We start from the raw sequence: 24,859 nt of genomic DNA on the forward strand, positions 1-24,859 counted from the left end.
CTTGTATAATCCTGATAGCATGCTAAATTCTGATATTGATGCATGCTAAATTGTGATATTGATACACTCTTATGGATACATTTGTAGTTTTAAGCCCATAACAATGGTTGATAGACTAACATTTTCTAGTGGTTTTGGAGGAAAATAAGAGACAGTGGTCATTTGTAGGAAAATGAAGTGGTTGGGGGGGAAAAAACTCCCTTCCTCAAGAGCATGCTTTTGACCATTTGAAATGCAGACCCTGAATTATTGCAATAGGTGCAAAGATTCATTTCTGTATCTTTCCTTCCCCTGTCTGTAGACTACTACCCCAAAACAAAGCTGGGCATAAAGACTGGAAATACCTGTTCTTAGAAGCACCATTTAAAAAAAGTAATTGATGCACGAGATTTTATTGTAAATTTGAGATCACTTAAAGAGCTATATAGAAATCAGCCATTTAACCTTTGAAATGGTGCAGAGTTTATTGTGCAGTTAAAGTCCAATACCATTAAGTTTTGTGGTTAATGTTTGTTCTGTTACGTTGCCCGTGTTTGCCATGGTTTGATCAGACTGTGGTGAACTGCAAAGCTGCATGTATGGTAAGATGCTCGTTCCTGAATGTATTTGGATATTTCTGAACACAGAAAAACAAGTATCTCCTTAGCTCAAACATTTTCATAACACATGGTGGTTGTTAAACTTGTAAAGAGCAACAACTGCAGTACCCTTATTCCAGACCAATACTTGTAAATTGTTTCTTTCGGGGTGGATTTGATTTAAATCAATTTGATTTAAATCAGTAGTCAGGAAGATTTGATTTAATCATGGATTTCTACATACAAGTGCATTCTTGTTGGTTGGTATAACCTTAATACATATTCTTCACAACTCAGAGATAGATGTAGGTTTCATTTTTAGAAGGTACACACTATATACAATCTGAAAAGTTTTCAAAATAAATCACTTTAAGATTAGTTTTACAGCTATATTAATGAATGATTGTTTGGTTATTTCATTAACCAAAGGTAATTGAAGCAGATAGTTCACTGCCCAATGACTTCATAAATATCTCCAGTTCAACAGGTTAATCATTAATATTTGGAGGATTTTCTTGCCATGCTGTGTTAGGAGGAGAACATCACCAGACAGATATGTAAATTGTTTTATTTAACTGAAACAACAACGTTATGTATTCTGGATTTTTTTCTTCATCATCAAACATATAATATTTTAACCAAACAAGCGTATGAATTTTTGAATTTAGTTAAACATTCAATCTTTTTTAAAATCAGTTTTTTTTTGTTTAACTATTTTAGTTAAACAATTTTAAGGAAATATTTAAAAAAACAAATTAAATCGACTGTGTCAGCTAGGTCAACATGAGAAACTTAAAATATTGACTTCTGCAGCTAACTCAGTCGTCGTCTTCACCTTCATTTTCCTGTTTGTTCATAATCTGGAAAAGAAGAACAAGCTTTCCTGCTTTTTCAGGTCCCAAATAATTTCTCAATTTGGAATTAATTAGTCCAAAGGAAGAAAATATTCTTTCTGTACCGGCAGAAGAAGCTATTGCTGTTAAAAGTGAAATTATCACTTCAACTGTCTCTGAATCCAAGTGTTTAAGCGACTTCCACCAGTTCACTGGTTTGACTTTCTCTAAAACATCATCAGCAAACATATATTTCTTGAATGGTTCACCCTAAGCGCTGAAGTTTGTTTATAGTTGGCATTATGGAGGGATGGTTGCTGGATGCATTTTATCAAAAAAATCCGATTTAAATTAAAAAAAATTTTTTTTAAATCATTGATTTTTATCCACCCTGGTTTCTTTAGTGGATTACAGTATTTTATAGTTGGCTTTTAAAGCAAACATCTGTGTTTTTGAAATTCTTTAAATAGCAGCTACTAATAAACTTAAACCTCTGAAGACTAGGAAATACAGAGTTAAAGTAATGTCTCTCAGTCTCCCACAACCATAAATATAACGGCTCCCTGGAGCTCTCAACAGACATTTGTGGGAGAGTGGGGGAAGAAACGAAACAAACCTGATCTATCCCTAACAAAATCCACTACTTCTAGTGGTGTGCTGTGTAGTGTCCAACACAATGCTATAGTCATTCCTCTTCTTATATGTTCACTGAACCTAACTGTGTTAGGTCGAGCTGCATTGATCCAGAAAGTCATTGCGGCAAGTTGCCAGAGCTCATGTTGCCATCTGAGGAGACGTTTAAGTGCAGCTGGAATTGGGGATTCTTCTCCCCCACCCCGAATTGTTGTGCAGGAGGTTTGCATAGATGATCACAATGGCCCTATTGGTTCTAAAAATCTAAGAATGTCTGAAAGGTGTGGGTGTGTGTTTGTTTTAAACCTCTGTACTTTCATGGCTACCACTATCATCTCCAGAGACTGATTGATTTATTTATTTATTACCATAGCATCTAGGAGCACTAGTGATGGACCAGGACTCCACTGTGGTAGGTGTACAAACGCAGACCAGGTATGTCAAGAAGATAAGGGAACAGAAAATTGCCTCATCCTGTTCACGCTCTTGCATATTCTCGGTGCACACCAGAACTTCACATCTGTGCTCATTCACTGGTTGCTGTGCACCCTCTCTGCCACATGGTCTTCCCTGTTGCTGTGGGAGTGCTAACTGTTTGCTGCCACATACATCACCGTGTGCCACAAGTGTTTCAGAGCTAACTGAAGGCAGAGGAAATCCGAAGGATAGAGACTAGTAGATGTTTATGTGGCAAGTCATGGGTTTGTTCTCAGTAGATCAAGTGATTGAGCATAGTTTAGCCTTAGCTAGCTTGTGTTCACTAAGCCTGACCTAAATTTGGACTTTATTCTATTCACGACAAGGTCCACGTGGTTTTCCCCTCACAACTCTTCACCCTCTGTGCTGTCTTCTGCGTGCTTGGGGAGGGTACAGTCCTGAGAGCTCTCACAGGGACTTGTTGCTCAAACAGGACTGAGTTAAGGCAACATTACCTTAATTCTCTTTCCTGGGTTTCAGAGGTTTATGCTTAGCCTCCCTCCAATTCTGTAATGGCACATGGCAAGATTAGGTAACCTTAACACTGATCTAACAAAGTTCGTTGGTAGGGAATATTACTAGATCTTTCAGGAGCCTTTGGTACTGTTGACCCTGAGATGCTTTTATCATGGTATGACTGAGGAAATATTTTAAAGTAGCTCTACTTATTTCAGTTGGAGGGATCTCAGAACAGGGTGATAGGTAACTTTATCTTCTCAGAGGGCTCTCTGTCCCCCTTGTCACTTCTTTTCCTAATTGGTGTGTGAGAACTTGCTTCAGTGTCATCAGTATGTTTATGATGCTCATCTTTATCAGTTATGGGGGCTGTAGGGGAGAGAGTTCTTTACTCTTCCAGTATTTTGGCAGAGAACAGGATCTGGATTAAATGTAGTTACCTTAAACTCATACCAGATAAAGAAAAAGTGGTAAGCATTTTGAGATGGCAAGATGCCTTCATTTACTTGCCATATGTAGATCTGATTGGATTTGTAATTGTTTCAGGACTCTGATAGAAACCGTGTCCAGAAATTCCTTTCCTTTCCTCTGGGGCTCAAACGTTGTGCCCTTACACTCAAACACAGATGTTGGCCATAGACACCTGTTGTTTTGCCACCTCTGTAGCTTCTCCACATGCTGTCTCTGGGACTAATTTTGTGAAGGGGACTCAGATTTCAGCGAATACTCCTGCCTTTCTGAGTGCATTTTTCTATGTACTCAGAAGTGGTTGTTAATAGGCTCCAAGATGAAACTGAAGGAGCTGATTCCTGTCTTTAAAACAAAAACAAAACACCGAGGGGCCCAGCTGCATGGCAGACCTCTGTTGACCATCATGCAAGGTACATTTTCATTGGTAAGCTAACTGAAGGGTGGCAAGCAAAAGGGATGGCTGGACAGACTGTTCTCGCTTGTTAACCTTCTAATTGGGAATTACCTAATCTAAACCCAAGCCTAGCTATGTTGTGAAAGCACAGACAAATTTATTTCCTTGTCCTTGCCTATGCTAGTCCTCTTGTCTGGACTCTCTAAAGGTTGTGAACGGGGGAGGGAAAAAAAGAAATCTAGATGCCCTGTCTCTTCTCTATTATTATCATGCTGCTGCAGGTTATGATGTATTTTTGCTACCTTTACCTGGGAAATATTTTTTTTTTCTCTTGATCTCATCCATGTGCCGAGACAGTAAGGGCCACCTGAAAATGCTTGTAATATATGTATTGTGATGATTATGGCTCTGTATCCTGTGGCCAGCTGGTTTTAGAAACTTCAGCCCAATGCAAAAGCTTCTAGGGTCAGTTAGTATTTTCGTGCACTGATTCTGGACCAGAATGGACAATGACCAGACTAGAATTTTAAATGAGTCTTTTGGTAGTGATCCTTGCCTTTTGATTTGTCTGTAAAGAAAGGTGGGGTTTTTTTTCTTTCTGTTTTTGAAGAACAAATATGAATTTATTGGACACCAAATTATTAAGATAGGCAGGGGGTTACATAAGATTTTGAAGAGTTGAACATTGAACAGTTATATTATCAGATATTTGAAAAGAAGTACTTGTGGCACCTTAGAGACTAACCAATTTATTTGAGCATAAGCTCTCGTGAGCTACAGCTCACTTCATCGGATGCATTCGATGAAGTGAGCTGTAGCTTACGAGAGCTTATGCTCAAATAAATTGGTTAGTCTCTAAGGTGCCACAAGTACCCCTTTTCTTTTTACGGTTACAGATTAACGCAGCTGCTACTCTGTAACTAGATATTGTTTGGACGCTTATAGCTTCCAAGCACTTGTCTGACAGCAGAATTTGTCCACTAAATATCTTGCTTTTTTGTGGATAGGAAGATTGACTGTCTGATGGTAAATACTTTTCTTTTCTTTGCTGTGCTATGAGACTAGACTTGAAGGTTTGCTGTTAAAGAAGGAGAAGGCAGGTAATAGTGATAGGCTGTGTTTTCCAAAGTATGTTTTTCTTTGCAGCTCTTAATTTTATAGTGTGATTATTAGACAACATGGTGATAAACATTAAGGCTATTTATTATTTTATCATTTATTTTATTATAAGCATAATTTTCAACTGCCTGTTCGTTGTTGAGGTAAGCAGCGCATGCTAGCCAAAGTTTGAGCCAACGTGCAAGCCAGTGTTACAATTTGTGCTGTAGCCGTGTTAAGTATTTCTCTTATGTATCTGAATATCTTTTAAATTTGTTTACTCTGGAAAAAACAACAAGATTAATATTGTTTCTCTAGATAATTTATATTGGCTATGCTAATAAAATATACAGTGAATGTTACTTAATAGATCAGTTGTCAACTACTTTTAGGCCTCATGCTTCTTGGATTAACTGTAAGTGGTTGGTGTGTCGTCTCCCCCCCTCCCCCTTTAAACTGCATTCTGTGACATTCGAGAAATTCATAGTGGAACGAATGATATCATTTATGCTGTAAATGAACTTAAATGAACCCTGGCGTTGATATATTTCAAGAATAAAAGGTTAATAGACATAAAAATTAAACATCACCATAAAGGTTTTCCTTTGCATTGTAGAAGAGGAAGATGGCATATGGGAGAATGGACTGTCTTACGAATGTCGGACTCTGCTTTTCAAAGCAGTTCACAACCTGCTGGAGAGGTGTCTAATGAACCGGAATTTTGTGCGCATTGGGAAGTGGTTTGTGAAGCCTTATGAGAAAGATGAAAAACCTATAAATAAAAGGTAGGCTATCTTGTGTCTCAATTTTGTTTCACTGCTTAATTTACTGCTTAGGGTAGTGACTTTTAACTGCATACTGAGAAGGAAATGGTTCATTGGCATGGTCTCATACTTTCTGTGCATGCTCTGTGGTATAAGTTGGCGTGGGACCATGGGTCCTGTGTCTTCCTGGGCCCCACTTCTGCACATTTGTTGAAATTTCCTGATACGAGAATCTGCCTGTGTTGCTGTTCTTGCATACTGGGTATCAGGTTTGATTCTCAAAAGAGAAGACAATGTCTTGATGTTTGCCTGCCCTCTCAAAAGCAGCAGCAGATCTCTCCTGTACTGCTTTTCTTTCCCCCACCATGAATGGATTTCTGGGCAATCAGGACGAGAGTAGATAAAGGTGAAGCAGAGACTTCCAGAAAGGAATAGAAAAAAGGGGTGGTGAGGTACACAGATAATGTAACTGGCTTGTTTCAGAGTTAAGGACAACACTGATACCTTTTTCTCTGGGCAAGTAGCTTCTGGGTCTGGGGAGCATTTTAAAGACCGTACCTGGGAAAAGGATAAGCCACGCATAGCTCTCTAGCCTGAGACATTTGGAGGGGACGCCACTTCCAGCACTCCTTTGCCAGAGAGAGCAGTGTGTGTGGGAAGGTGTTCTACTAGAAGGATGCACAGAATTTCATGGATGAGGACAGAAAAAAGACAGCCTAATTTTGATCTTGGCTGGAGCAGTTTTTCAGCATGGTTCAAACAATGTCTTCACCCTGTCAATGTTACCTAGCAGTCAATAGCAAAACAAGGTTAGAAAGTAGGCTTCTTTCTTCATTCATAATTTTAGGCTTTTCTGATGCCTGTTTGTTACTTCCTCTGTGCTGTTGTGCTCTACTCAAAATTTTTGAATTTGTCCGTCAGCTGTAGGCATCCTTTCCTCTTCTGTTCCGTACTATTCAGCCTAAACTTCTGCTCGCTCTGAGGCATCCGTGCCCTCTTCCTTTCTCCTGTTTGCTGGCAATAGGATCTGTAGAACATTGGTAAAGAGTGTATTTTTAAGCAGTTAGGTCAGTGTTGTCTTGTTGAGCTATGGGCACGGCCAGTTATGGTATGAGGAATGGTAATTCCAAGGGCCATTTGAATCTGTCTTCAGTTATGCTATTGCACCTCTGACCATAATCCAGTAAAAGTTGTCAAAGTGATGTAATGATCACTAACTTTATGTATCAGTTGGAAAAACTAATGGAAGCACCTGTATAACAGCAGTGAAATGGCTAAAGTTTTGACTAACCAATTTCTGTTAAACTTCTTTGCTTGATAATGTTGATATCTAGTAAATGCCTTACTACTGTGAAATGGGATGTAGTATACAACTTCACTGTTATAACATGTGGCTAGTTTTAAAAAGTCTTGGTTAGATTAATAAGGAGAAGTGTATTTTAAGGTCTAGAATCTTCTTTTAAAAAAGCTGTGTGGGTGGAAACCCGCAGACTAAGCTCTAAAATCATAGGAGTCATTACTGTTTTTTCTGCTGGATCAAGTACTATTTCTTTGAGAGGTGTGAGGAGAAGAAGCAATTGTTATGCAGCCTTGATAACAATAGGCAAATGTAGGTAGTCTACCTGATAATCTGAAAGCTACCTGGCACAGTAACTTTTTGATGTGAGAAGAATGGAATAGTTTTCAGGAAAATTTGTGTCCAGCTTCTTCCAGTATCTTTTTTTTTTTTTTTCCTTATCTGATCTCTAGATTCAGACTGACCACTTATGACGGAGTAGTGCTACTCGTGCACAGGGATGATTTATATGTGGTGCATGCCACATTCACAGAACTATTGTGATTTAAAGCACTTCTACTGATGGGTGTAGCAGTACTTCTCTGTACCTTTTCATGACTGGTTGCTAGATATTACCGCCTCCACCACCCCCCGTGTACCTGGCTAGGCAGTTTGTGACGGTGCCTCTGATCCGGACCTTGCCAGTTACCGTACTGTTGACCTCCCGATGGGCCTACTGCTCCATGATTTACATGGGGAAACCTTTTTGAAGATCATTCAGAAACCTCAGTTTGGGATTCAGCTGCCTGCCTAACTTCTTGAATTGGTGGTCTGTGGTGCTTCTTGAATTGAACGTCTATGCTCCTGTCAAGGTTCCTTCCCCACTCTGAACTCTAGGGTACAGATGTGGGGACCTGCATGAAACCCCCTAAGCTTATTTTTACCAGCTTAGGTTAAAACTTCCCCAAGGTACAAACTATATTTTACCTTTTGCCCTTGGACTTCATTGCTGCCACCACCAAGCGTCTAACAAATATATAACAGGAAAAGAGCCTGCTTGGAAACGTCTTTCCCCCCAAAAAATCCTCCCGAAACCCTATACCCCCTTTCTTGGGGAAGGCTTGATAAAAATCCTCACCAGTTTGCATAAGTGAACACAAACCCAAAACCCTTGGATCTTAAGAACAATGAAAAAGCAATCAGGTTCTTGAAAGAAGAATTGTAATTGAAGAAAAAATAAAAGAATCACCTCTGTAAAATCAGGATGGTAAATACCTTACAGGGTCATCAGATTCAAAACATAGAGAATCCCTCTAGGCAAAACCTTAAGTTTACAAAAAGATACAAAAACAGGAATATACATTCCATTCAGCACAGCTTATTTTATCAGTCACTTAAACAAAACAGAATCTAACGCATATCTAGCTAGATTACTTACTAAGTTCTAAGACTCCATTCCTTTTCTGTTCCCAGCAAAAGCAACACACAGACAGAGAGAACATCACACAGACAGAGAAAAAACCTTTGTTCCCCCCCAGCTTTGAAAGTATCTTGTCTCCCCATTGGTCATTTTGGTCAGGTGCCAGCGAGGTTATCCTAGCTTCTTAACCCTTTACAGGTGAAAGGGTTTTTCTCTGGCCAGGAGGGATTTTAAAGGTGTTTACCCTTCCCTTTATATTTCTGACTACTCCATAGAATACATTTACTACCAGTAGTTTCCAAATTCAATTCAGGTTGTTGCATATGATCTGTAAAGCCCTATGTGTTTTGGGGCCTAGTTTAGGTGACAGATTTTTCTGTGTACTGTAATGGCAGTTTAGGAATAGCTTGGTTGCTTTTGCTGACAGTTTTTAGATTTAAATGTCAGCGGTATTCAGTGAAGACCTCTAGACTCTGTAACTGTATTCTCATGTAGGTCTGGCTGTCATAGTAGACTGACTGACAAGGAACCAAGCTCATCTTTTCACTGATTCCTCCCCCCCCCCCCCAAAGATCTGCTGCACACCCTTTAAATAGATGGGGTGGTTCTTGTGTTGACTCAGCAAATTCTTAAGTTTTGTACACTGTTACACTCCTCTTTTTCATGCTTGCGTCCTGATGTACATGTTCCCAGAGTGTAACTGTAGCAAAATCAGTTTAAACTAACACCAAATAAGGATTGATCTTTTCATAATATATCCCTTAAGGTCCTATGCTGATGATGCTATGGTTGTAAATGAGTAGGTGGTAAAGGAAATAACAGTTGCATGGCTTATACTCTCTCTGTCAAATTAAGTGTTTATGACCTGACATCTAAAATGAATAAGCCTTTTGAAAGGCTATCATTGAATAGTTTTTATTACGTAAGTTAATAATTCATTAAAAGTCTTGCCACTGAAAGCACATAAAATGATTAGCCTTTTAAATATCCTTACCTTTACTTTTGTGTCCTTCAAATCTCCTGTTGACATAGCCTTAAGGCAATAGGCTTTACATTCTCCCAAGAAAACCCCCAAACACACACTGAGGTGAGCCAACTTTCCTCTGGGTGTCACATGTGTGTAGTTTAATCACTTTAGTCTTGTCAAAGGTACAAGTGCGAATCTCTGTGCTATTAGGGTACATTGCCTCCCTATTTTTCTCCACCAGAAAACCAAGTAGCCATATGTATATTTTATAAATGTAAAAGTTCCTGTGTCCTTATGAAAGACTTGAAGGAAAAAGAGAGTTAAATATTCCAAATCCACAACTGCTACTTCCCTCTGGTTGGAATGCTCTGAAACTTGTCATTTTATTGGGTCTGTCTTTGTTAATAATTATTGTATGGTACTTAACATAATCATAGAATAAATCAGATTGGAGTAATTGTTAGTTAAATGTTACCCCAGGGATGATTCTTCATTGAGGACTAACTTGGCTTATTAAATAAAAGTTAAAAACAAGTACTGATGTATAATGATATGGGTCTTGTTAAATATTAGGAATAAGTACAATTTGCTGAATTTTACAGCACAAACTGCAACATCATTAAATGTTGCATTTTTTTTTTTGACTGAGCAGTTCTGATTAAAATGAGACTACCTACATGCAGCTCAGTTGTAAGGCATAGGAAAATGAAAACAGACTGCAAGCTTAAAAAAACTGTGTGTGTGTGTGTGTGTAAATTAACAGTAGGACATAAATTAGCTGCACAAGGTCAACAGGTAATTCTGTTTAAATCTTACTGTCTGAATGCAGGAAACTGGATATTAATAAAGTACACGTTTTACAAAAATATTGTTTGACATCATGTAAGCTAAAGAATAGAGAAGTTCATAATTGTACAACCATAAGTAGTCTTTGAAAAAAGTATTCTAGATGTAAACATTATGAAGTCTTATAGGCTTAAAATTAGGCTACATCTTGATTTGAAGGTGTTCATGTCATAGGTTTCTGAAACTAACAGCTTACTTCATCACCCTGTTCTTGCTCAAAAGAAGAGGGCAGATGTACCAACCTAAGGGATATCATTGTTTGTGGGTATGTTCGCACACCTACAGCCATGGTGAGCCCCATTATGGTATGTTGTGTTTTGGCTGGCTGCCTAGCTGAGAAGTTACATTTGCAGTGTAATAGCAGTTACCCTAGAGGGAAATGGTTTTTGCAATGAAATGGTTCGTCTTGACTACCTTTCTTAAAGTAAGGAGGGAGTGTCTTTGTTTGGGTCTTGAACACACATTCCTGGCTGCATACCTTGTTTCTGTCTACCACCACCATTTCTGGCAGATATGGAATAGCTCCAAGATAGCAGCCCTCTTCAGAAAGGTCCCTCTGAATGATACTGTTGGGGCTATAGGTGGATGAGTTCATCTCAGTGCCAAGGGGATCCAAGGACTAACTCTTCTTCCCTTCCACATCCTAACGGAGGGAGTTAGGACTACACGCACATACCCAGAGGATTGGATTTAGCTATCTCTTTAGTGCTTCAATATTTGGAGTTTTGAAACCAAATTACTCACTTATTTCTATACTCTTAGAATATGCCCTGTATCAAAAATAATTTCTCTTTTCTTACTATGCAAATCCTCTCACAATGTTTATCTTCTAATCAAACAATGTCAACAAATTTTACAGCAACTCTGAGGCTGTACTGGCATTGTGTACTGACAGGAGAGCAGGTGATGTTTTTCCTTTTACTGTAGACAGCTGGAGTTAAGAACTGCTGTAAGTAGGACAGTGCAGGATAAACAGCAGGAGCTGAGGGCATTGATCACATGAATGTCTCTTTGGAATATTGGGTTGCTACAGAGACCGCTAGCAGACAAATTTAGCACTTGACATAAGAAAGCAGTTTTTCCTTGTCTGAGTTAACAGAAGTTAAAATAGTTGTGACTTCACTTGGAAAATCTAAAAATGAGATGACTCTGGATTTTAGTTTTCTTCAACGAGTTCATGTTTTAGTCTTTCTGTTTTATGTCCAAACAATATTATACAATAAACATATAATGGATATTAATTACCTTAACTTCCAGTGTGTCAAAAGGTGGATATACTGAATTTTCTTATTTGAACATAGTTCTTGCCTTACTAAATGTATTTACTTGTTCCAGAATAGGCCAGAGCACTTAATGAAGGTTGGTATGTTTATCCTCAGATAGAACAGTGTTTGATTATGTCTTCCAAAACTGTGTTCCTATCCAGGCTATTTTATTTTGTATAGCAAAAGTAAATTCCTCATTTGAAAGCTGTAATTTAGAACATCAAGAGATAATTGAGATTTATATTCTGAATAATTAAAGAAGGCTCAAATTGTTTTTTGGGTTTTGAGATACATGACCATGAAACTACTGTTTTTAAGTATTGGTTATAATCACACGTATTTGGGTATATTTGCATCTCACATTTAAAAATATAGTATTTACTTATGAGAAGGCATACCACATTTTAAAAAGTCATTTGGACACAACAAAAATACAGTATCTTCAGGTGGATTTAACTAAAGTCTCAAAACAGGAATTAAGTTGAAAAAGTAGGTTCAGAAACTTGTTCTAAATCCCTGATCGTTTTAACAAATTACCTGTGTCTTCTGGGGTTATTAAATCACATGCACCTCAATAGCCATTTCTCATATTTTAAGGCTTATTCTATCTCCCCCTGTTCCCCCAGAAAAACAAAACAGCACCACCCCCCATCCCCTTACTTTGGTGGAAATTGTTTAGGGAGCTTTTATCAATCCTACATGATGATAATGTACTTGAACCATACAAGAAGTTGCTTTTACTTTGCTATTAACTGTTTGCTTTTATATCAAAATCAGCTCTCTACTGTTCTACATTTACCGCCATAGAAATAGGGAGCCCTGTCAGTACACAGAGTAGCAACTATATTTCCCAGTCTGTTTGCACATGAATGTGAAACACAAAACACGCATATTCACAAGTTAGTTATTTTATTAAAGAATAGCCGTTTTAAAAGCTTACTGATTATTAATAGTCACTGCGTCCTTCTGGACAGCAGGCCTTGCGGTAGAAATCATATGAAGCGGATTTGCGGATGATACTAAACTGGGAGGAGTGGTAGATCCACTGGAGGGCAGGGATAGGATACAGAGGGACCTAGACAAATTGGAGGATTGGGCCAAAAGAAATCTGATGAGGTTCAATAAGGATAAGTGCAGGGTCCTGCACTTAGGACGGAAGAACCCAATGCACAGCTACAGATTAGGGACCAAATGGCTAGGCAGCAGTTCTGCGGAAAAGGACCTAGGGGTGACAGTGGACGAGAAGCTGGATATGAGTCAGCAGTGTGCCCTTGTTGCCAAGAAGGCCAATGGCATTTTGGGATGTATAAGTAGGGGCATAGCGAGCAGATCGAGGGACGTGATCGTTCCCCTCTATTCGACATTGGTGAGGCCTCATCTGGAGTACTGTGTCCAGTTTTGGGCCCCACACTACAAGAAGGATGTGGATAAATTGAAGAGAGTCCAGCGAAGGGCAACAAAAATGATTAGGGGTCTGGAACACATGACTTATGAGGAGAGGCTGAGGGAACTGGGATTGTTTAGTCTGCAGAAGAGAAGAATGAGGGGGGATTTGATAGCTGCTTTCAACTACCTGAGAGGTGGTTCCAGAGAGGATGGTTCTAGACTATTCTCAGTGGTAGAAGAGGACAGGACAAGGAGTAATGGTCTCAAGTTGCAGTGGGGGAGGTTTAGGTTGGATATTAGGAAAAACTTTTTCACTAGGAGGGTGGTGAAACACTTGAATGCGTTACCTAGGGAGGTGGTAGAATCTCCTTCCTTAGAAGTTTTTAAGGTCAGGCTTGACAAAGCTCTGGCTGGGATGATTTAGTTGGGGATTGGTCCTGCTTTGAGCAGGGGGTTGGACTAGATGACCTCCTGAGGTCCCTTCCAACCCTGATATTCTATGAATAAGCTTGAAACTCCTAGCAGAGGGCAAGAAAAGGCATGATTGTGAATTGATTGATAATAGTTTGAATTAGCATGGTAAGTGGTACTGAAGTATTGTAGGTTATTCATACTTGGTGTTTTCTTCCTAGAGAACTAGATGGTGCATTAGCTTTTAAAATAAATAAAAAATTGAACCATATTTCAGGATTGCTAACCCAGACTTAAAAAAACCTCAAACAAATCTAAATGATTGCTGACAATTTTAATTGGCAAAAGAAAAAACAGTACAAATCCAGTAAGCTTCTGATACATACAACCCAACGTCATAGTCATATAATAACTGCTCTTATGAAAATTAAAAAATGGTAAATTCCTGCATCTTCCCACCCCAAATTAAGGCCATGGAATTTCTTGCTGCCAGGCTGTTATGGAGTAGAAATGGAGTGGAGCTGCCAAGTTAGATGTTAAAATGTGCGCCCAGGGCCGTACAGATGTGGGTGGCCACAGAGAAAGCTGCTGTTCAAAGGGGTCGTTGCCCTGCTACTAATCCTCATCAGTCCAGCAGGGTATGAAAGCACCTATTCATGGCTCCTCTTGGGTCAGGTTTGTAGCCATATGACCTTTTCCGCAAATGCTCCTCTAGGGAGGAATAGGTAAGCAGGTGGTCTTGAGGAAGCTGCTCCTCTTCTGTTAGCTCAACAAACCTTCTGTGGTTTTGCTGACAAGAAGAAAATTGAGGGGATAATATGATGTTGAGCGTGTGGCCAGGTGTATAATTCCTATAGATTTATTCTCTGATGCTTATGTTACAGATTAATGTAATCTCTTCCTGTCAATTAGAAACCCTGATAATGTACTTTCTGTATGTTTTGGGTTGTTTGTATTAGGAAAAAATGTAATGAGTATGTTTTTCCTCATTCTCTTCCCCTCCCCCCCCATCCTAATCTCTCCTATTGTAGGAGTGTTTGGATGTTCTCTCCATCCCCCATGGAGATGGCTATTTAAATAGAATCTCATCCAAGCCTATTTGATCTTTTTATTTTATTTAAAGAACTTCCTTGGTGTATTTAAAAAGCAGCTGACTTGTAGACCATTTTAATAGTAGCTATTTGGAGACACTTGTGCCAGTGTATGGTACACCATTCTGGAACTGTTGGTCACTTGCTGTTGTCAGCGAATGATGACTTTGCTTGTCAGACAAAGTGCCCCAAAGCTTTTGGTGCTGAGGACTCTAGGTCTTGGCCAGTATCTCCCAAATTACTCTGGAAATTCCATTGCATTCAGAAACAGAGGCATGTTAATGGGAGAGCCTTAACATATCCGCTAGAGTCTACCCCTAAATAGGCAGAATGTTCTAGGGATTTGCTTGGGCTTGGAAGACAGGAACCTCTTGACTTCTGAAGCTAGCCTCAGAAAATGACTTAATCTTTCCGTGTTTGCTTCCTGCATCTGTAAAATGGGGATGATGATTACATACCATACAAGATTACTGGTAAACTTAATTTCACCTCTTTAATCCTCATATTAAACAGGGAGACCCGTTGCAAATTACTCAATTTTGTGAGTAAACAATTCAAATAAAAAAAAGCAAGGATATATGATAAAATGTAGTTGGTTTATTTTGTCAGCTGTGATTTACTTGTATTTTTTTTATATTCATGGATTACTGGTAAATGTGCTATACCAGGGTGTGTGTGTGATACATAAAGACCTCATTATAGCACTTGATATTAAATTAGTGCTGGGAGAGACTCCAATCCCGTGGTGCAGATTTGAAGTGGGCAGTTTAGTGAAGAGTGGATTAAAGGTTCCAGTGCATCTGCTTTTTATGAAGCACTTTGAAGTTATAAAGCACTGGATAAGAACTAATAAATGTAAAGAAATAGCTGAACAAATTACCTTTCTATCAAGGAGGGTACTTCAAAATTGGTGTATTGGAGATGCAGAAACATCACGTATATGAAAATTCTAGATTTCCCCCCCCCTCCCCCTTTAGTCTTTACTAAGATTTCTATAAAAACAGGACCTTTATATATATTATGAAAACATCTTTTCCTGTCCTCCTTCACCCCAGTGAAATCATAATCATTTATTTATGACACTAAATCACTTCCACAGTAACTAGTTGATGCCACTGTTTTATAGGATTATGACTTCAGGTGATGAGGGGAAAGCACTAGGAACATAAAAATTCTTGGGGAAACGAAGATCCAGTTTTGTACAAATTCTTATTAGTAGCGGGGAAGGAGAAATACAGAAAAAAATTTAAACAGAATATTTCTAAATATACTTTATAGAGAACTTTAAAACACTCAGTTGACTTCAGTGTTGATCACCTACTCTTTTAATGAATTACCAAATTTATTATGTGCTATTTTTAGTTAATCGTGGGCCTTGGGTAAGGTTGAACATTAAGCTGCTATCTTAGTCCGTGATCAATGCAATGCCTTCTCCTACTCAAATGAAGCTCAGATTAGTCCGTCATATTTGTCTACGGAGTTCAGGACTGACCCTAATACTATCCAAGCTTGGTGATGAGAACTTCAGTAGAATTAACCCAATAATTGACATAAGAAATGGTTCACATTTTGATATGAGCAAAAGTAAAGGCTTATTTTTCTGTAAAAAAGAAATATAAACTTAACCCACTTCATTCAAATCGGCTAAAATTCTGTAACTCTAGCCTCTATGTAACTGCATGCACTAGAATTTTTGCTCAAAACATGCAGAGATTCATATATCTTTCTAAAATCATAAATATGTGAAGAAAATTATTATTGTAGCTTGCACTTTCATTTGTTTTTACTTTAAAATTATTCTTTTTGGAACATTAGAAGAGAAAATACAAACCTTAGCTTCATCTTAGAAAAGTCATCAAATTTCTTGATAAATTGTAAACAGTAATTGTCTTTCCCTCCAGCCTATTATTATTTATTTATTTATTATAACCTGGTTGGGCCTCAAACAGCATCTCATGGATGGAGGAAGCCAAAACGCCTGCTTCAGCCCCTGAGGCCTTTGACTAATCATTGGGCCCTTCAGGCTGCCCAGCCTAAGGGTAAGCAATTGTTCTCTGGTTGTGACTCTGAAGACTTCAACATGATAGACTGGCTAATCAGATGGTGAGAAGCTTTCTAGTATATTTAGCTTTATAAAATTCTTAGTTTTGCAATTAAAGATAAAAGTGCATTTTTAAATAAGCTAATCTTTGTCTCTAAAAGATGTGTACTTCTCAGCCTGGCATTCAGGTCCCTTAGTAATGCTTCAGAATTGCAGGACAACTGCATTTACAAAATTGTGTCCCCTTTCCCCCCACTAAATACATGATACAGTATTCCATTAAATGAAACGTGACAAAGTTTTGTGCAATATTCAGTTGCAGAAGTGCGTTACTTTGTGGTGTTCTCCTTTCAAGAGTGTGACACATTGAAGGTGCTCGGTAGCTGTTTAAACTAGCTCCCCTCTCTTTCCTCCCCTCCCCCTTTCAGTCTTGCATTGTTGCAGTAACACTGTAGTAATGTTGGGCATCCTACTGGAAATTTTCCACTTTTTCCTCACCCTTCCGGTATGGGTGACGTAAAAACAAGGCTTGTCCAGTCTAGTCTTCAGTTGTGCCATGTGCAGTTACTTGTAGCAACAACTTCAAACTTTCTCCTTTCCTTAGATAATATGCCTGCTGCTCTCAGCAGTAAGTCTATGTAAGGGATGTCACCCAGGGCTTCTCCCCTTTTTTTCCTTCTCTTCCTGCTTGAAGAGCTGTTGTGAAATGACATATCCGAGCATAAATGCAATCTTTCTTGTTTGGCCCCCCTTTCCTTTCTTCTGGTTTATGACATGCCTCTCCACACTTGGATAAAAGGTGTGTATTGTTAAAACATATTAGCTAACACACTTTAACAGCCCCCGCCCCCACTTTCTCCAGGCTGGGGGGATTCACAATGACCTGCTATCATGGGTTAAAATACAACTTGCACTGTCTACACTAGGATTTTAAAGTGTGTTAGCCAATACATTTTAAAAATACACCTTTTTATCCAAGTGAAGAGACCCTAAGTGTCTTTCATTATGGCATCTGACTTTTCTTTTAAATGTAACCTGTACCTGAGAATTTAGTTGATCAGATTCCAGTATCCTGAGTTAGTGGTGTCTGCTAATCACATGACTCCTTGCTTCACAGGGCTGCAGTTCATCATGAAGATATCTAGCTCTTTTTTATCAACTCAAATCTTGTCTTTACTGGGATGCGTGTGATAACTGATTCCAGAATAGCATTGTATTTCTTCTGTAGGAGCACATTGGTCAGAGCTTTATTGCTTTAAGTAGTTGTGCTAATTAGTCACTTAGTGGTTGATGGTGTTAGTTCAAATGTGCTTCTGGGTTTTGGTCTTTGACTGTTTGCACTTCTCAGATTCTGAATATGTCCCATTCAAAGTCCGCTGACTGCTCAGTATTTTCTTAAATCCAAAGTCTGAAATGTTGATACCACTCTAACTTCTCTTTTTGGGAGGTTTTTGTTGTGGTGGACTCTCCTCAGTGTTTTGTGGCAAGTTCCTTTTCTTCAGTCCATGCCCACCAGGATGGCACAAGTGGAATGCATCTGTCTTGTGTTTTGGAGCCCACTTGAGAGGCTTATGAATCTACAATCTATGGCCTCTCAAGGAGGTGAGGTTGTATGTAAATATGTTGGTACTCCAAACCATATGTTCAACACTAGCAGCCTTCTTTCTGGTCATCAAAAGCTAGCCAGTGTAGGAGCTATTTGAATCTCTCTGGGATGGGATTCAGGAGTCTTTCAGTTTCTGAAAGAATCTTGCCTGGGTCTCCTGTTCTACTATCTACCTTCCAAGGGAGAAACTTTGGAAAATGACAATTAATAAAGGAAGAGGTGAAGAAGAGTGTTTTCTGCAACAATGCATAGTGGAAACACTGTTCAAGTAGGGCTGCCCAGACATCTTCCTCTTTCCCATGGCGAGATTCCAAGTGTCTGTGCTTCAATGCTTGCCTTCTCAACTAGAAGACATAACTTCCTTTTTATTCCCTCTCTCCAGGCTAACAGGTGAAAGTACCTCATGAGGTGAGGAGAGGATGCACACTGTGCCCAGACCTCCTCCTTGGGCTTGCCAGTTCAGGTATTCTGATCACCTGGCTCTTGTGCAGGCATTGCCACACTGACTTAGTGACATGTAATTTCTCTCTTGGAGAGAGTTGCAGGAGTTACTCAGCTTTCTTTCTCTTAGCAAGGTTTGAGCTGCAGAACCCTTGGAGTTGTTAAATGAGGTTCATCAGGCCATCTTTAGAATATTGTAATTCATGTATAATGAAGTGAAAATAGTTTTCCATTTGGATTTTCAATAAAGCACCAGTTTGAATTACTTTTTCTTGCTTAGGAGATGCTTGGTATGACCTTCCTTTTGGACAGGCTTTACACCCTCATTCAGTTGCTTCTAAGGTGGATTCTTAAGTGTCTCCTTAACTTCCTTTCTCCATGTGGACTTGAACAGCTTAATGGGACTTAGATACCCTAAATTTGCACAGGAGAAAATTTCTCTCTCAGAACATACGATTGTTCTGTCTTTCACTTTTGGCATCAGCAGTGACTGTCCTGGTTGCTTTCACTTTTTGCAGGCATTTGAGTTAAGTTGGTGCTGCCGTTGCTCACAAGTTGGACTGCCTGAATTTTTTTTGTTTTTTGTTTTTAAATCTACCATATCAGAGATTCTTTAATTTCCCAGAGCAGGGAAAAATGTTCTCCCTGTGGCATGTTGGCAGGGATCTTGAGTTGTCTGTTTCCTAGTGATCAGGTAAGCATATCTCATACACCCCACCTCAAAGGAGTGCTTTATCCCACCTAACTCTCATATGATTGTAAGAAGGTAGGCATTTTTGAACTAGAGTAATTACATGCTAGGTATTAGTGTATTTCATAATTAAAAGCAAAACAAACAAAAAACAGTGTCCGCAGTTCAGCACTTTTATTATCAATCTTACTAAATAGTGACCAAGTAGTTGCATGTAGATGAAAAATGATCCAAGGAAATAAGTTTTAGTTTCAAAATTTCATTGTGTGGTTATAAAAAAACTAAACTGTAAAAATTGAGAAATGCTTCTGAGGTCTGATCTGTGTGGCTGAAGAAAAACTTCTGTTTCATTGCTGACGATCTATAATGGATTTTTTTTCTCTTTAATTCACTGTATTAACACTAAATAAATTGTCTTAATTTATTTGAGTTGTATTGAGGAGGCATTTAAATGTTTTATCTCAGCTTTACAGAATTAAGTGGCTTAAATTAATCTATAAAGACCATTCATGTTAACACTGCCAACTTGCTTTGAAGGAGCAGGGTAGACCCATGATGCATCAGAAACTGGGAGACCTGTTTCGAATTCATTTTCTTTTATCACTAGGAATTTTATTGTGATTTATACTTTTCATTGGTAGGACCTTCCTTTTTTTGTTTATAATATACAAATTAAATGTAAATCAGTAGAGTGAGAGTTCAGGAAACTGAAAAATAAATTTCCTGAAAGGACTTTGGTGCATGCCACATAAGGCACAGTCAAATTGAAAATGTTGAAAGTGTAGAAACTTCTAAAGTGTTATTCAGTTGAGAAAATTTAGGGCTTATATGTAAATATTAAGAGCATTGTCCAGTAATAGCTGCAAGAGAATTTGTAGGTATTTTGAATTCAGTATTCCAAAACCATGATCATTTTTTCCTAGTTTAGCTCTCAATCAAGTGACTGGAAACGTTTCCTATTTTCCATTTCAGCGTTAGAACTTTATATTCAAAGTTTTTACAACTTTTTAAAAGATAATCTTCAAAGGATTTGCATTTAAGATTGAGCTTGTACTTTTTTTTTCTTTCTTTTTTTTTTTTTTTAACTACTTTGACACCCAAAGATGACAACACGTGGCTTTTGGGGTTTTTTTTTTTTTTTTTGGTAACCCCCTCTCCCCCTTCTTTTACCTGTAGAGAGAAATCAAGAACATGATCTTCCCTTTGTCTGATGACCTTCTGGATGTTTAAGAACATGTTTAGTGTGAACTCTCTTGCAACTTTGTTGACGGAAAGAGTGTTGAATCCTTAACAAAGAGCTCTTTTCCCCAAAAAATATTTATCAGTCAGTGAAGATAAATAGGTGTTAACAAAACAATCAAATTAAAATCTTTAGCAATTCTCCTTAATACTATGTATTTGTTTTACCCTCTTTCTCTTTTCCCAGTGAGCACTTGTCCTGCTCTTTCACCTTTTTCTTGCATGGGGACAGCAATGTTTGTACCAGTGTGGAAATCAACCAGCACCAACCTGTATACCTTCTTAGTGAAGAACACCTTACCCTTGCCCAGCAGTCTAACAGCCCTTTTCAAGGTAGGTTTCTGTGACTTATTTTAATACTTTTGTTCTTGAGCAATCCTTCATTAGCTAATCTAAAGGAATGTTGATGCCAAAATGGGGGGAGAGGGAGCAGCAATGAAAAGTAGGTTTATAGATTTGTATGACTCTATGCTGCTCCATTCATTTTTGGCCACTGGTTCTGTCATAACTTAAACACTGTGATAAAGCTGATGAGAAGCAGCTAAATCATCATCCTTTTTCCTAAAGGTTAAGGAAGGCGATCTTCCTGTGTATCGATTGGCCTAAAGAAGGGGGGGCGGGAAACTCATTCTGTGGTGTGGTGAGACAACTAGCTTTCCGGTCTAGTCCAACTGCAGAATCCTTACCTCATGATGTTTAGATACTGCATTTAAAGACCTTGTTGAAAAGTAAATAAATCTATAAATCTATAAATCTTTCCTGTCCATTAACTTACTCTATGTACATCCATCACTCCCATCTATTTGTAATCTGCCAACACTTCAGGGATTCCCATTCTTAGTTAGGTGGAGCAGGAATGCCCATCTCCTCCCCACCCCCGAAACAAACATTTGTCTTCCCCTTGGGGAACTCCTTCACTTTTGGCATTTTAGAGGGGTGGGCATGTAAAGAAACAGCTGTTCTCTAAGCTTGGTGCCATGAGGATCAACATCAGTGGCAGCAGCAAGTGTTGGGGCTGGGGGATGGCAGAGCAGGAGCCCAGTTCTGCAGACTCAGCAGTGTTAGCAAGGCAAGTGTGTCAAGAAAAAGCCCTTTCTTGGTCCGTCTGGTGCCTTCTGGCAGCAGTGACAGGGCTACCTTATGTTGCACATTTCCTGTGACACTCCTACGTTTGGGAGCCCTGTCTGCATTCCTACAGCTCAGCCTAAATGTCATGCATTAGGTATATCATTAAGTTTATGGTCATATGTAAATTAGCTAATTAATAATTGCATAAAATACCACATATGGGACCGCATAAAACTTGTGTAGTGACATCTCAGAAAGCTGTTGCATGGCAATAGGATCAGAAAGTGAACAGGAAGGAGGAGAATCTCTGGTGCCTGTGCGGCTTTGCCCATGAGTTCCCTCTCCAGTTCCAGCTTGAGCTGTAGCGCAGGCTGGATCCTTTTGAAGATGGGAAGAGAGCTTGGGGGCTGGATCTGATCAGTGTGCTGTATGTTTGACACCCCTGTTCTAGAGGATGAGCTTCCCTACTGGCTACTATGATTAGTTATCCTATATGGGAACACATTAGCCTTGTCTATTAATACTGTTCCAGAAATAGTGCTGACTGTGGGTTGTCCTATTCTGTGCAGTTAAATTGTGTTCGGAAACAGTTTAACTGCACTACTGCTGATGCCTATTGGTAACAGGTAACTTTCCTAATGTAGGCAAGACTATCGTATTTCCTTGTATGTAGTCAGTCTGACCTATTTCTATCATCATTTAATTGTAACAAACAGAAGGGGGAGATGACCACATGTAGACCATTGGGCAGCAAGTTAACACTGTCACAAAGAAAGCTAAACCAGACTCTTGGATGCCACAAATTCATTTTACCTGCACATCTTCACCTGTTCGTGTGCACAGACAGCTGCATACTCCTTTCTATCCATGATGAAATTTTCTGTCACAGATGTTCAGGTGGATTAACTTCTAACTGTTATGGTACATTAATTCTTACATAACTCATCTTCTTTCAATACATATACATTTTAATGAGGTATAATAAATTATTGTTCTAAGATATGAGTGTAGGGGTCTTCTTATTATCCTGTACTGTAGTGAGGTGCAGTCTAACCTGTCATTTAAAATGGATTATTTGGTGGTAGATATTGGCTGAAATCCTAGTCATGGAGGAGGTGCAGATCATTCTCTAGGTGTATCCAAAAATTGTTTGTTTGTATATACAGTTATCCTAAGTCCATTTGGATTAAATGGCACACTCACAGGACAGTCATTCAAGCTCTCAGATTCATCTACAAAAAAGCTGATTGGTGAATGGAAGCAATTCTATCCTATCACATCTAACCTGAAGGAGGGTTCTGAGGAAAAACAAGAAGAGATGGATTGGGAAGATGACTCTCTGGCTGCTGTGGAAGTCCTTGTAGGTATGTAATCTTAATGCATGTTGCTTCTTTACTGAAATTCTCTGGCCAAGTAGGAGCTGGCTTATTTTAAAGGTGAACCGTGATCTTGTAAACTTTTGAATGAAAGAGATTCCTGAATCCGACTTTTATTCTTTGCTGTATGTTACACAGTGTTTTGAAGAATAGTTTAGCTGCCTTTGTTTTGCTATACCAGCCAAAATGATTCTATAAGTGACAAATCCTTGTCAATTACCTGATGCAGGTAAGAAGGGAAGCTTATTTTGGGTCCTATAGAACATTTTTACAGCTAGAACATAAATGGCCATTGACAATTTCTGTCCTGAAATCTGCTCTAGGAGTGATAGAATAGTATTTCTTCCCAAACTTTTGAAAGCTAAGGCTCCTTCAGAAAAATGAAATCAGTTTCATCTCCCCTTCAGTCTCACTATGTGATGTTCAAGGCCTACGCAAAATGAGTGGTCGTTCACAGTAGATTGTGTTGATCTTCATAATATACTTTTTCTTCTTATTCCAGTTGGGTACTGGAATAGTTAACAATGTTGACATTTAAAGTAACAATGTTGGCATCTGAGTTTAAACCCAGTGAGATGAATGTGAAAGGGGCGTTTCACTCCTGAGAGTTACTGCTTCAGGTTCTCTGCAAACTTGGACAGACCTGGTTGCATTGGTTTATAGTACTTGAGTCACATCTTCATGGCTTTCTTCACATCTATGGCTGCTAGAAGCTTTAAAATTAAGGCCAAGGCACTAGAGAACAATTGAGGCTTGTCCACTGTGTCTTCCCCACCCCCCCAAAGCTAAACTCTGACCGGAAACCTTTTGACCCATCAGAGCCCTGTGGGCCAAGAGCTTTTGGAATGTTGCCAGCTAATGCAGTTATTTCTGTACCTCAGGTGCTGCAATGTGAAGGCTTGGAGTTTAAACCCTGATGCTGATGCATGATGGGAATGTTGTTTGTTGTACAGATTAGAATATTTTTTGCCTTCAGTTGGTTTTTTGTTTTTGTTTAATCTATAAGAGTTAAGAAATGCCAAATTCATGGTGAGCCATGCAAGCTTAATTTGTCGGTTTGTGCATCATGATCTTTAATCACATGATGGCATACTGTCTTTTTCCACAGGGCTGCGGCCTCCATTTGCACACAGGCGGGACACACAAGGGGGCTGAATTATGGTTGCATAGGCAGCTGTAAATCTGGCATTTCCTAATATTTGAGTGCTTGACTTTGTAATCTAAATGTTCTTTTACTGTTTTGTATGTAATATAATTGTAATTAAAGGTGTGGGAAAAACTAACTTACATGCATGATCACCCTTTTCTAAATCTTCTAAATTAGTTTTTTGGAGATGGATTTTGGGAAAGGTTTCTTTTCATGTGTCTCTTAGAACCCTGCATGTTTTCTCCTTTCCAAGTTTTCCATTATGTATGTATGTATAATTGAGGTAGCATTTAGAGGCCAGGGCCTCCTTTGTGCTAGGAGTTGTATAAATATAATAGAGATGGTGCCTGCCCTCAAGAGTTTACAGTCTAAGTCTTTAGACAACAGGTAGATACAACAAACGAGCAATGAGCTGCACTGGTCAGCATTGTAAAGAGTGCTTTCATAAACCTTAGTATTGAGCCTCTGGATTTGATACACGAAGCCAAGGATAACTTCTTTCCATAAGAGCCAGTCAACAGTGCTCTTCAACTGACCAGAGAATTCATCATTGAATGATCTAAGACATTCCCAGTGATTGTGCCCACTGTACTCACAGCCCCTGTTGAACTGGAGTAAAAAACTGGGGATCAAATAGGAGGTCCTATTAGGCAAGACAGAGTTCTTACTGAAGTAAAATTAATTGGAATCTCTAAATTGCTTTGATTGAATACCCAGATGCTTTTTGTCTGTCATGTTTGGTAGCCTGTGAAATTTCTATTTAAGGAAACCCAGCATATATTTTCAGCTTTTTAGAAAGTTTTAAAATATTGTTAATTGTTGACTTTATTTGCCAGTTTCACCTCCCCCTCTTTCAGCCAAGTAACTTATATAAATCCTATATC

At 38.8% G+C, this 24,859-nt stretch overlaps 1 protein-coding gene across 6 annotated transcripts in view; it reads left to right on the forward strand.

Annotated features, from left to right (window-relative positions):
• The window catches only part of MED13 (mediator complex subunit 13), a 78,442-nt gene that overhangs the window by 16,209 nt on the left and 37,374 nt on the right, over positions 1-24,859 (forward strand). For all 6 annotated transcript variants that reach the window (XM_073315788.2, XM_073315789.2, XM_073315794.2 and 3 more), the window contains 3 exons: positions 5,557-5,725; positions 20,572-20,717; positions 22,619-22,816. In XM_073315788.2, the coding sequence (XP_073171889.1) occupies positions 5,557-5,725; positions 20,572-20,717; positions 22,619-22,816 (513 nt within the window). The remainder of the gene's footprint in view (positions 1-5,556; positions 5,726-20,571; positions 20,718-22,618; positions 22,817-24,859) is intronic.

Source organism: Lepidochelys kempii, chromosome 17 (assembly GCF_965140285.1).
Source record: "Lepidochelys kempii isolate rLepKem1 chromosome 17, rLepKem1.hap1, whole genome shotgun sequence".
Taxonomy (NCBI): domain Eukaryota; kingdom Metazoa; phylum Chordata; order Testudines; family Cheloniidae; genus Lepidochelys; species Lepidochelys kempii.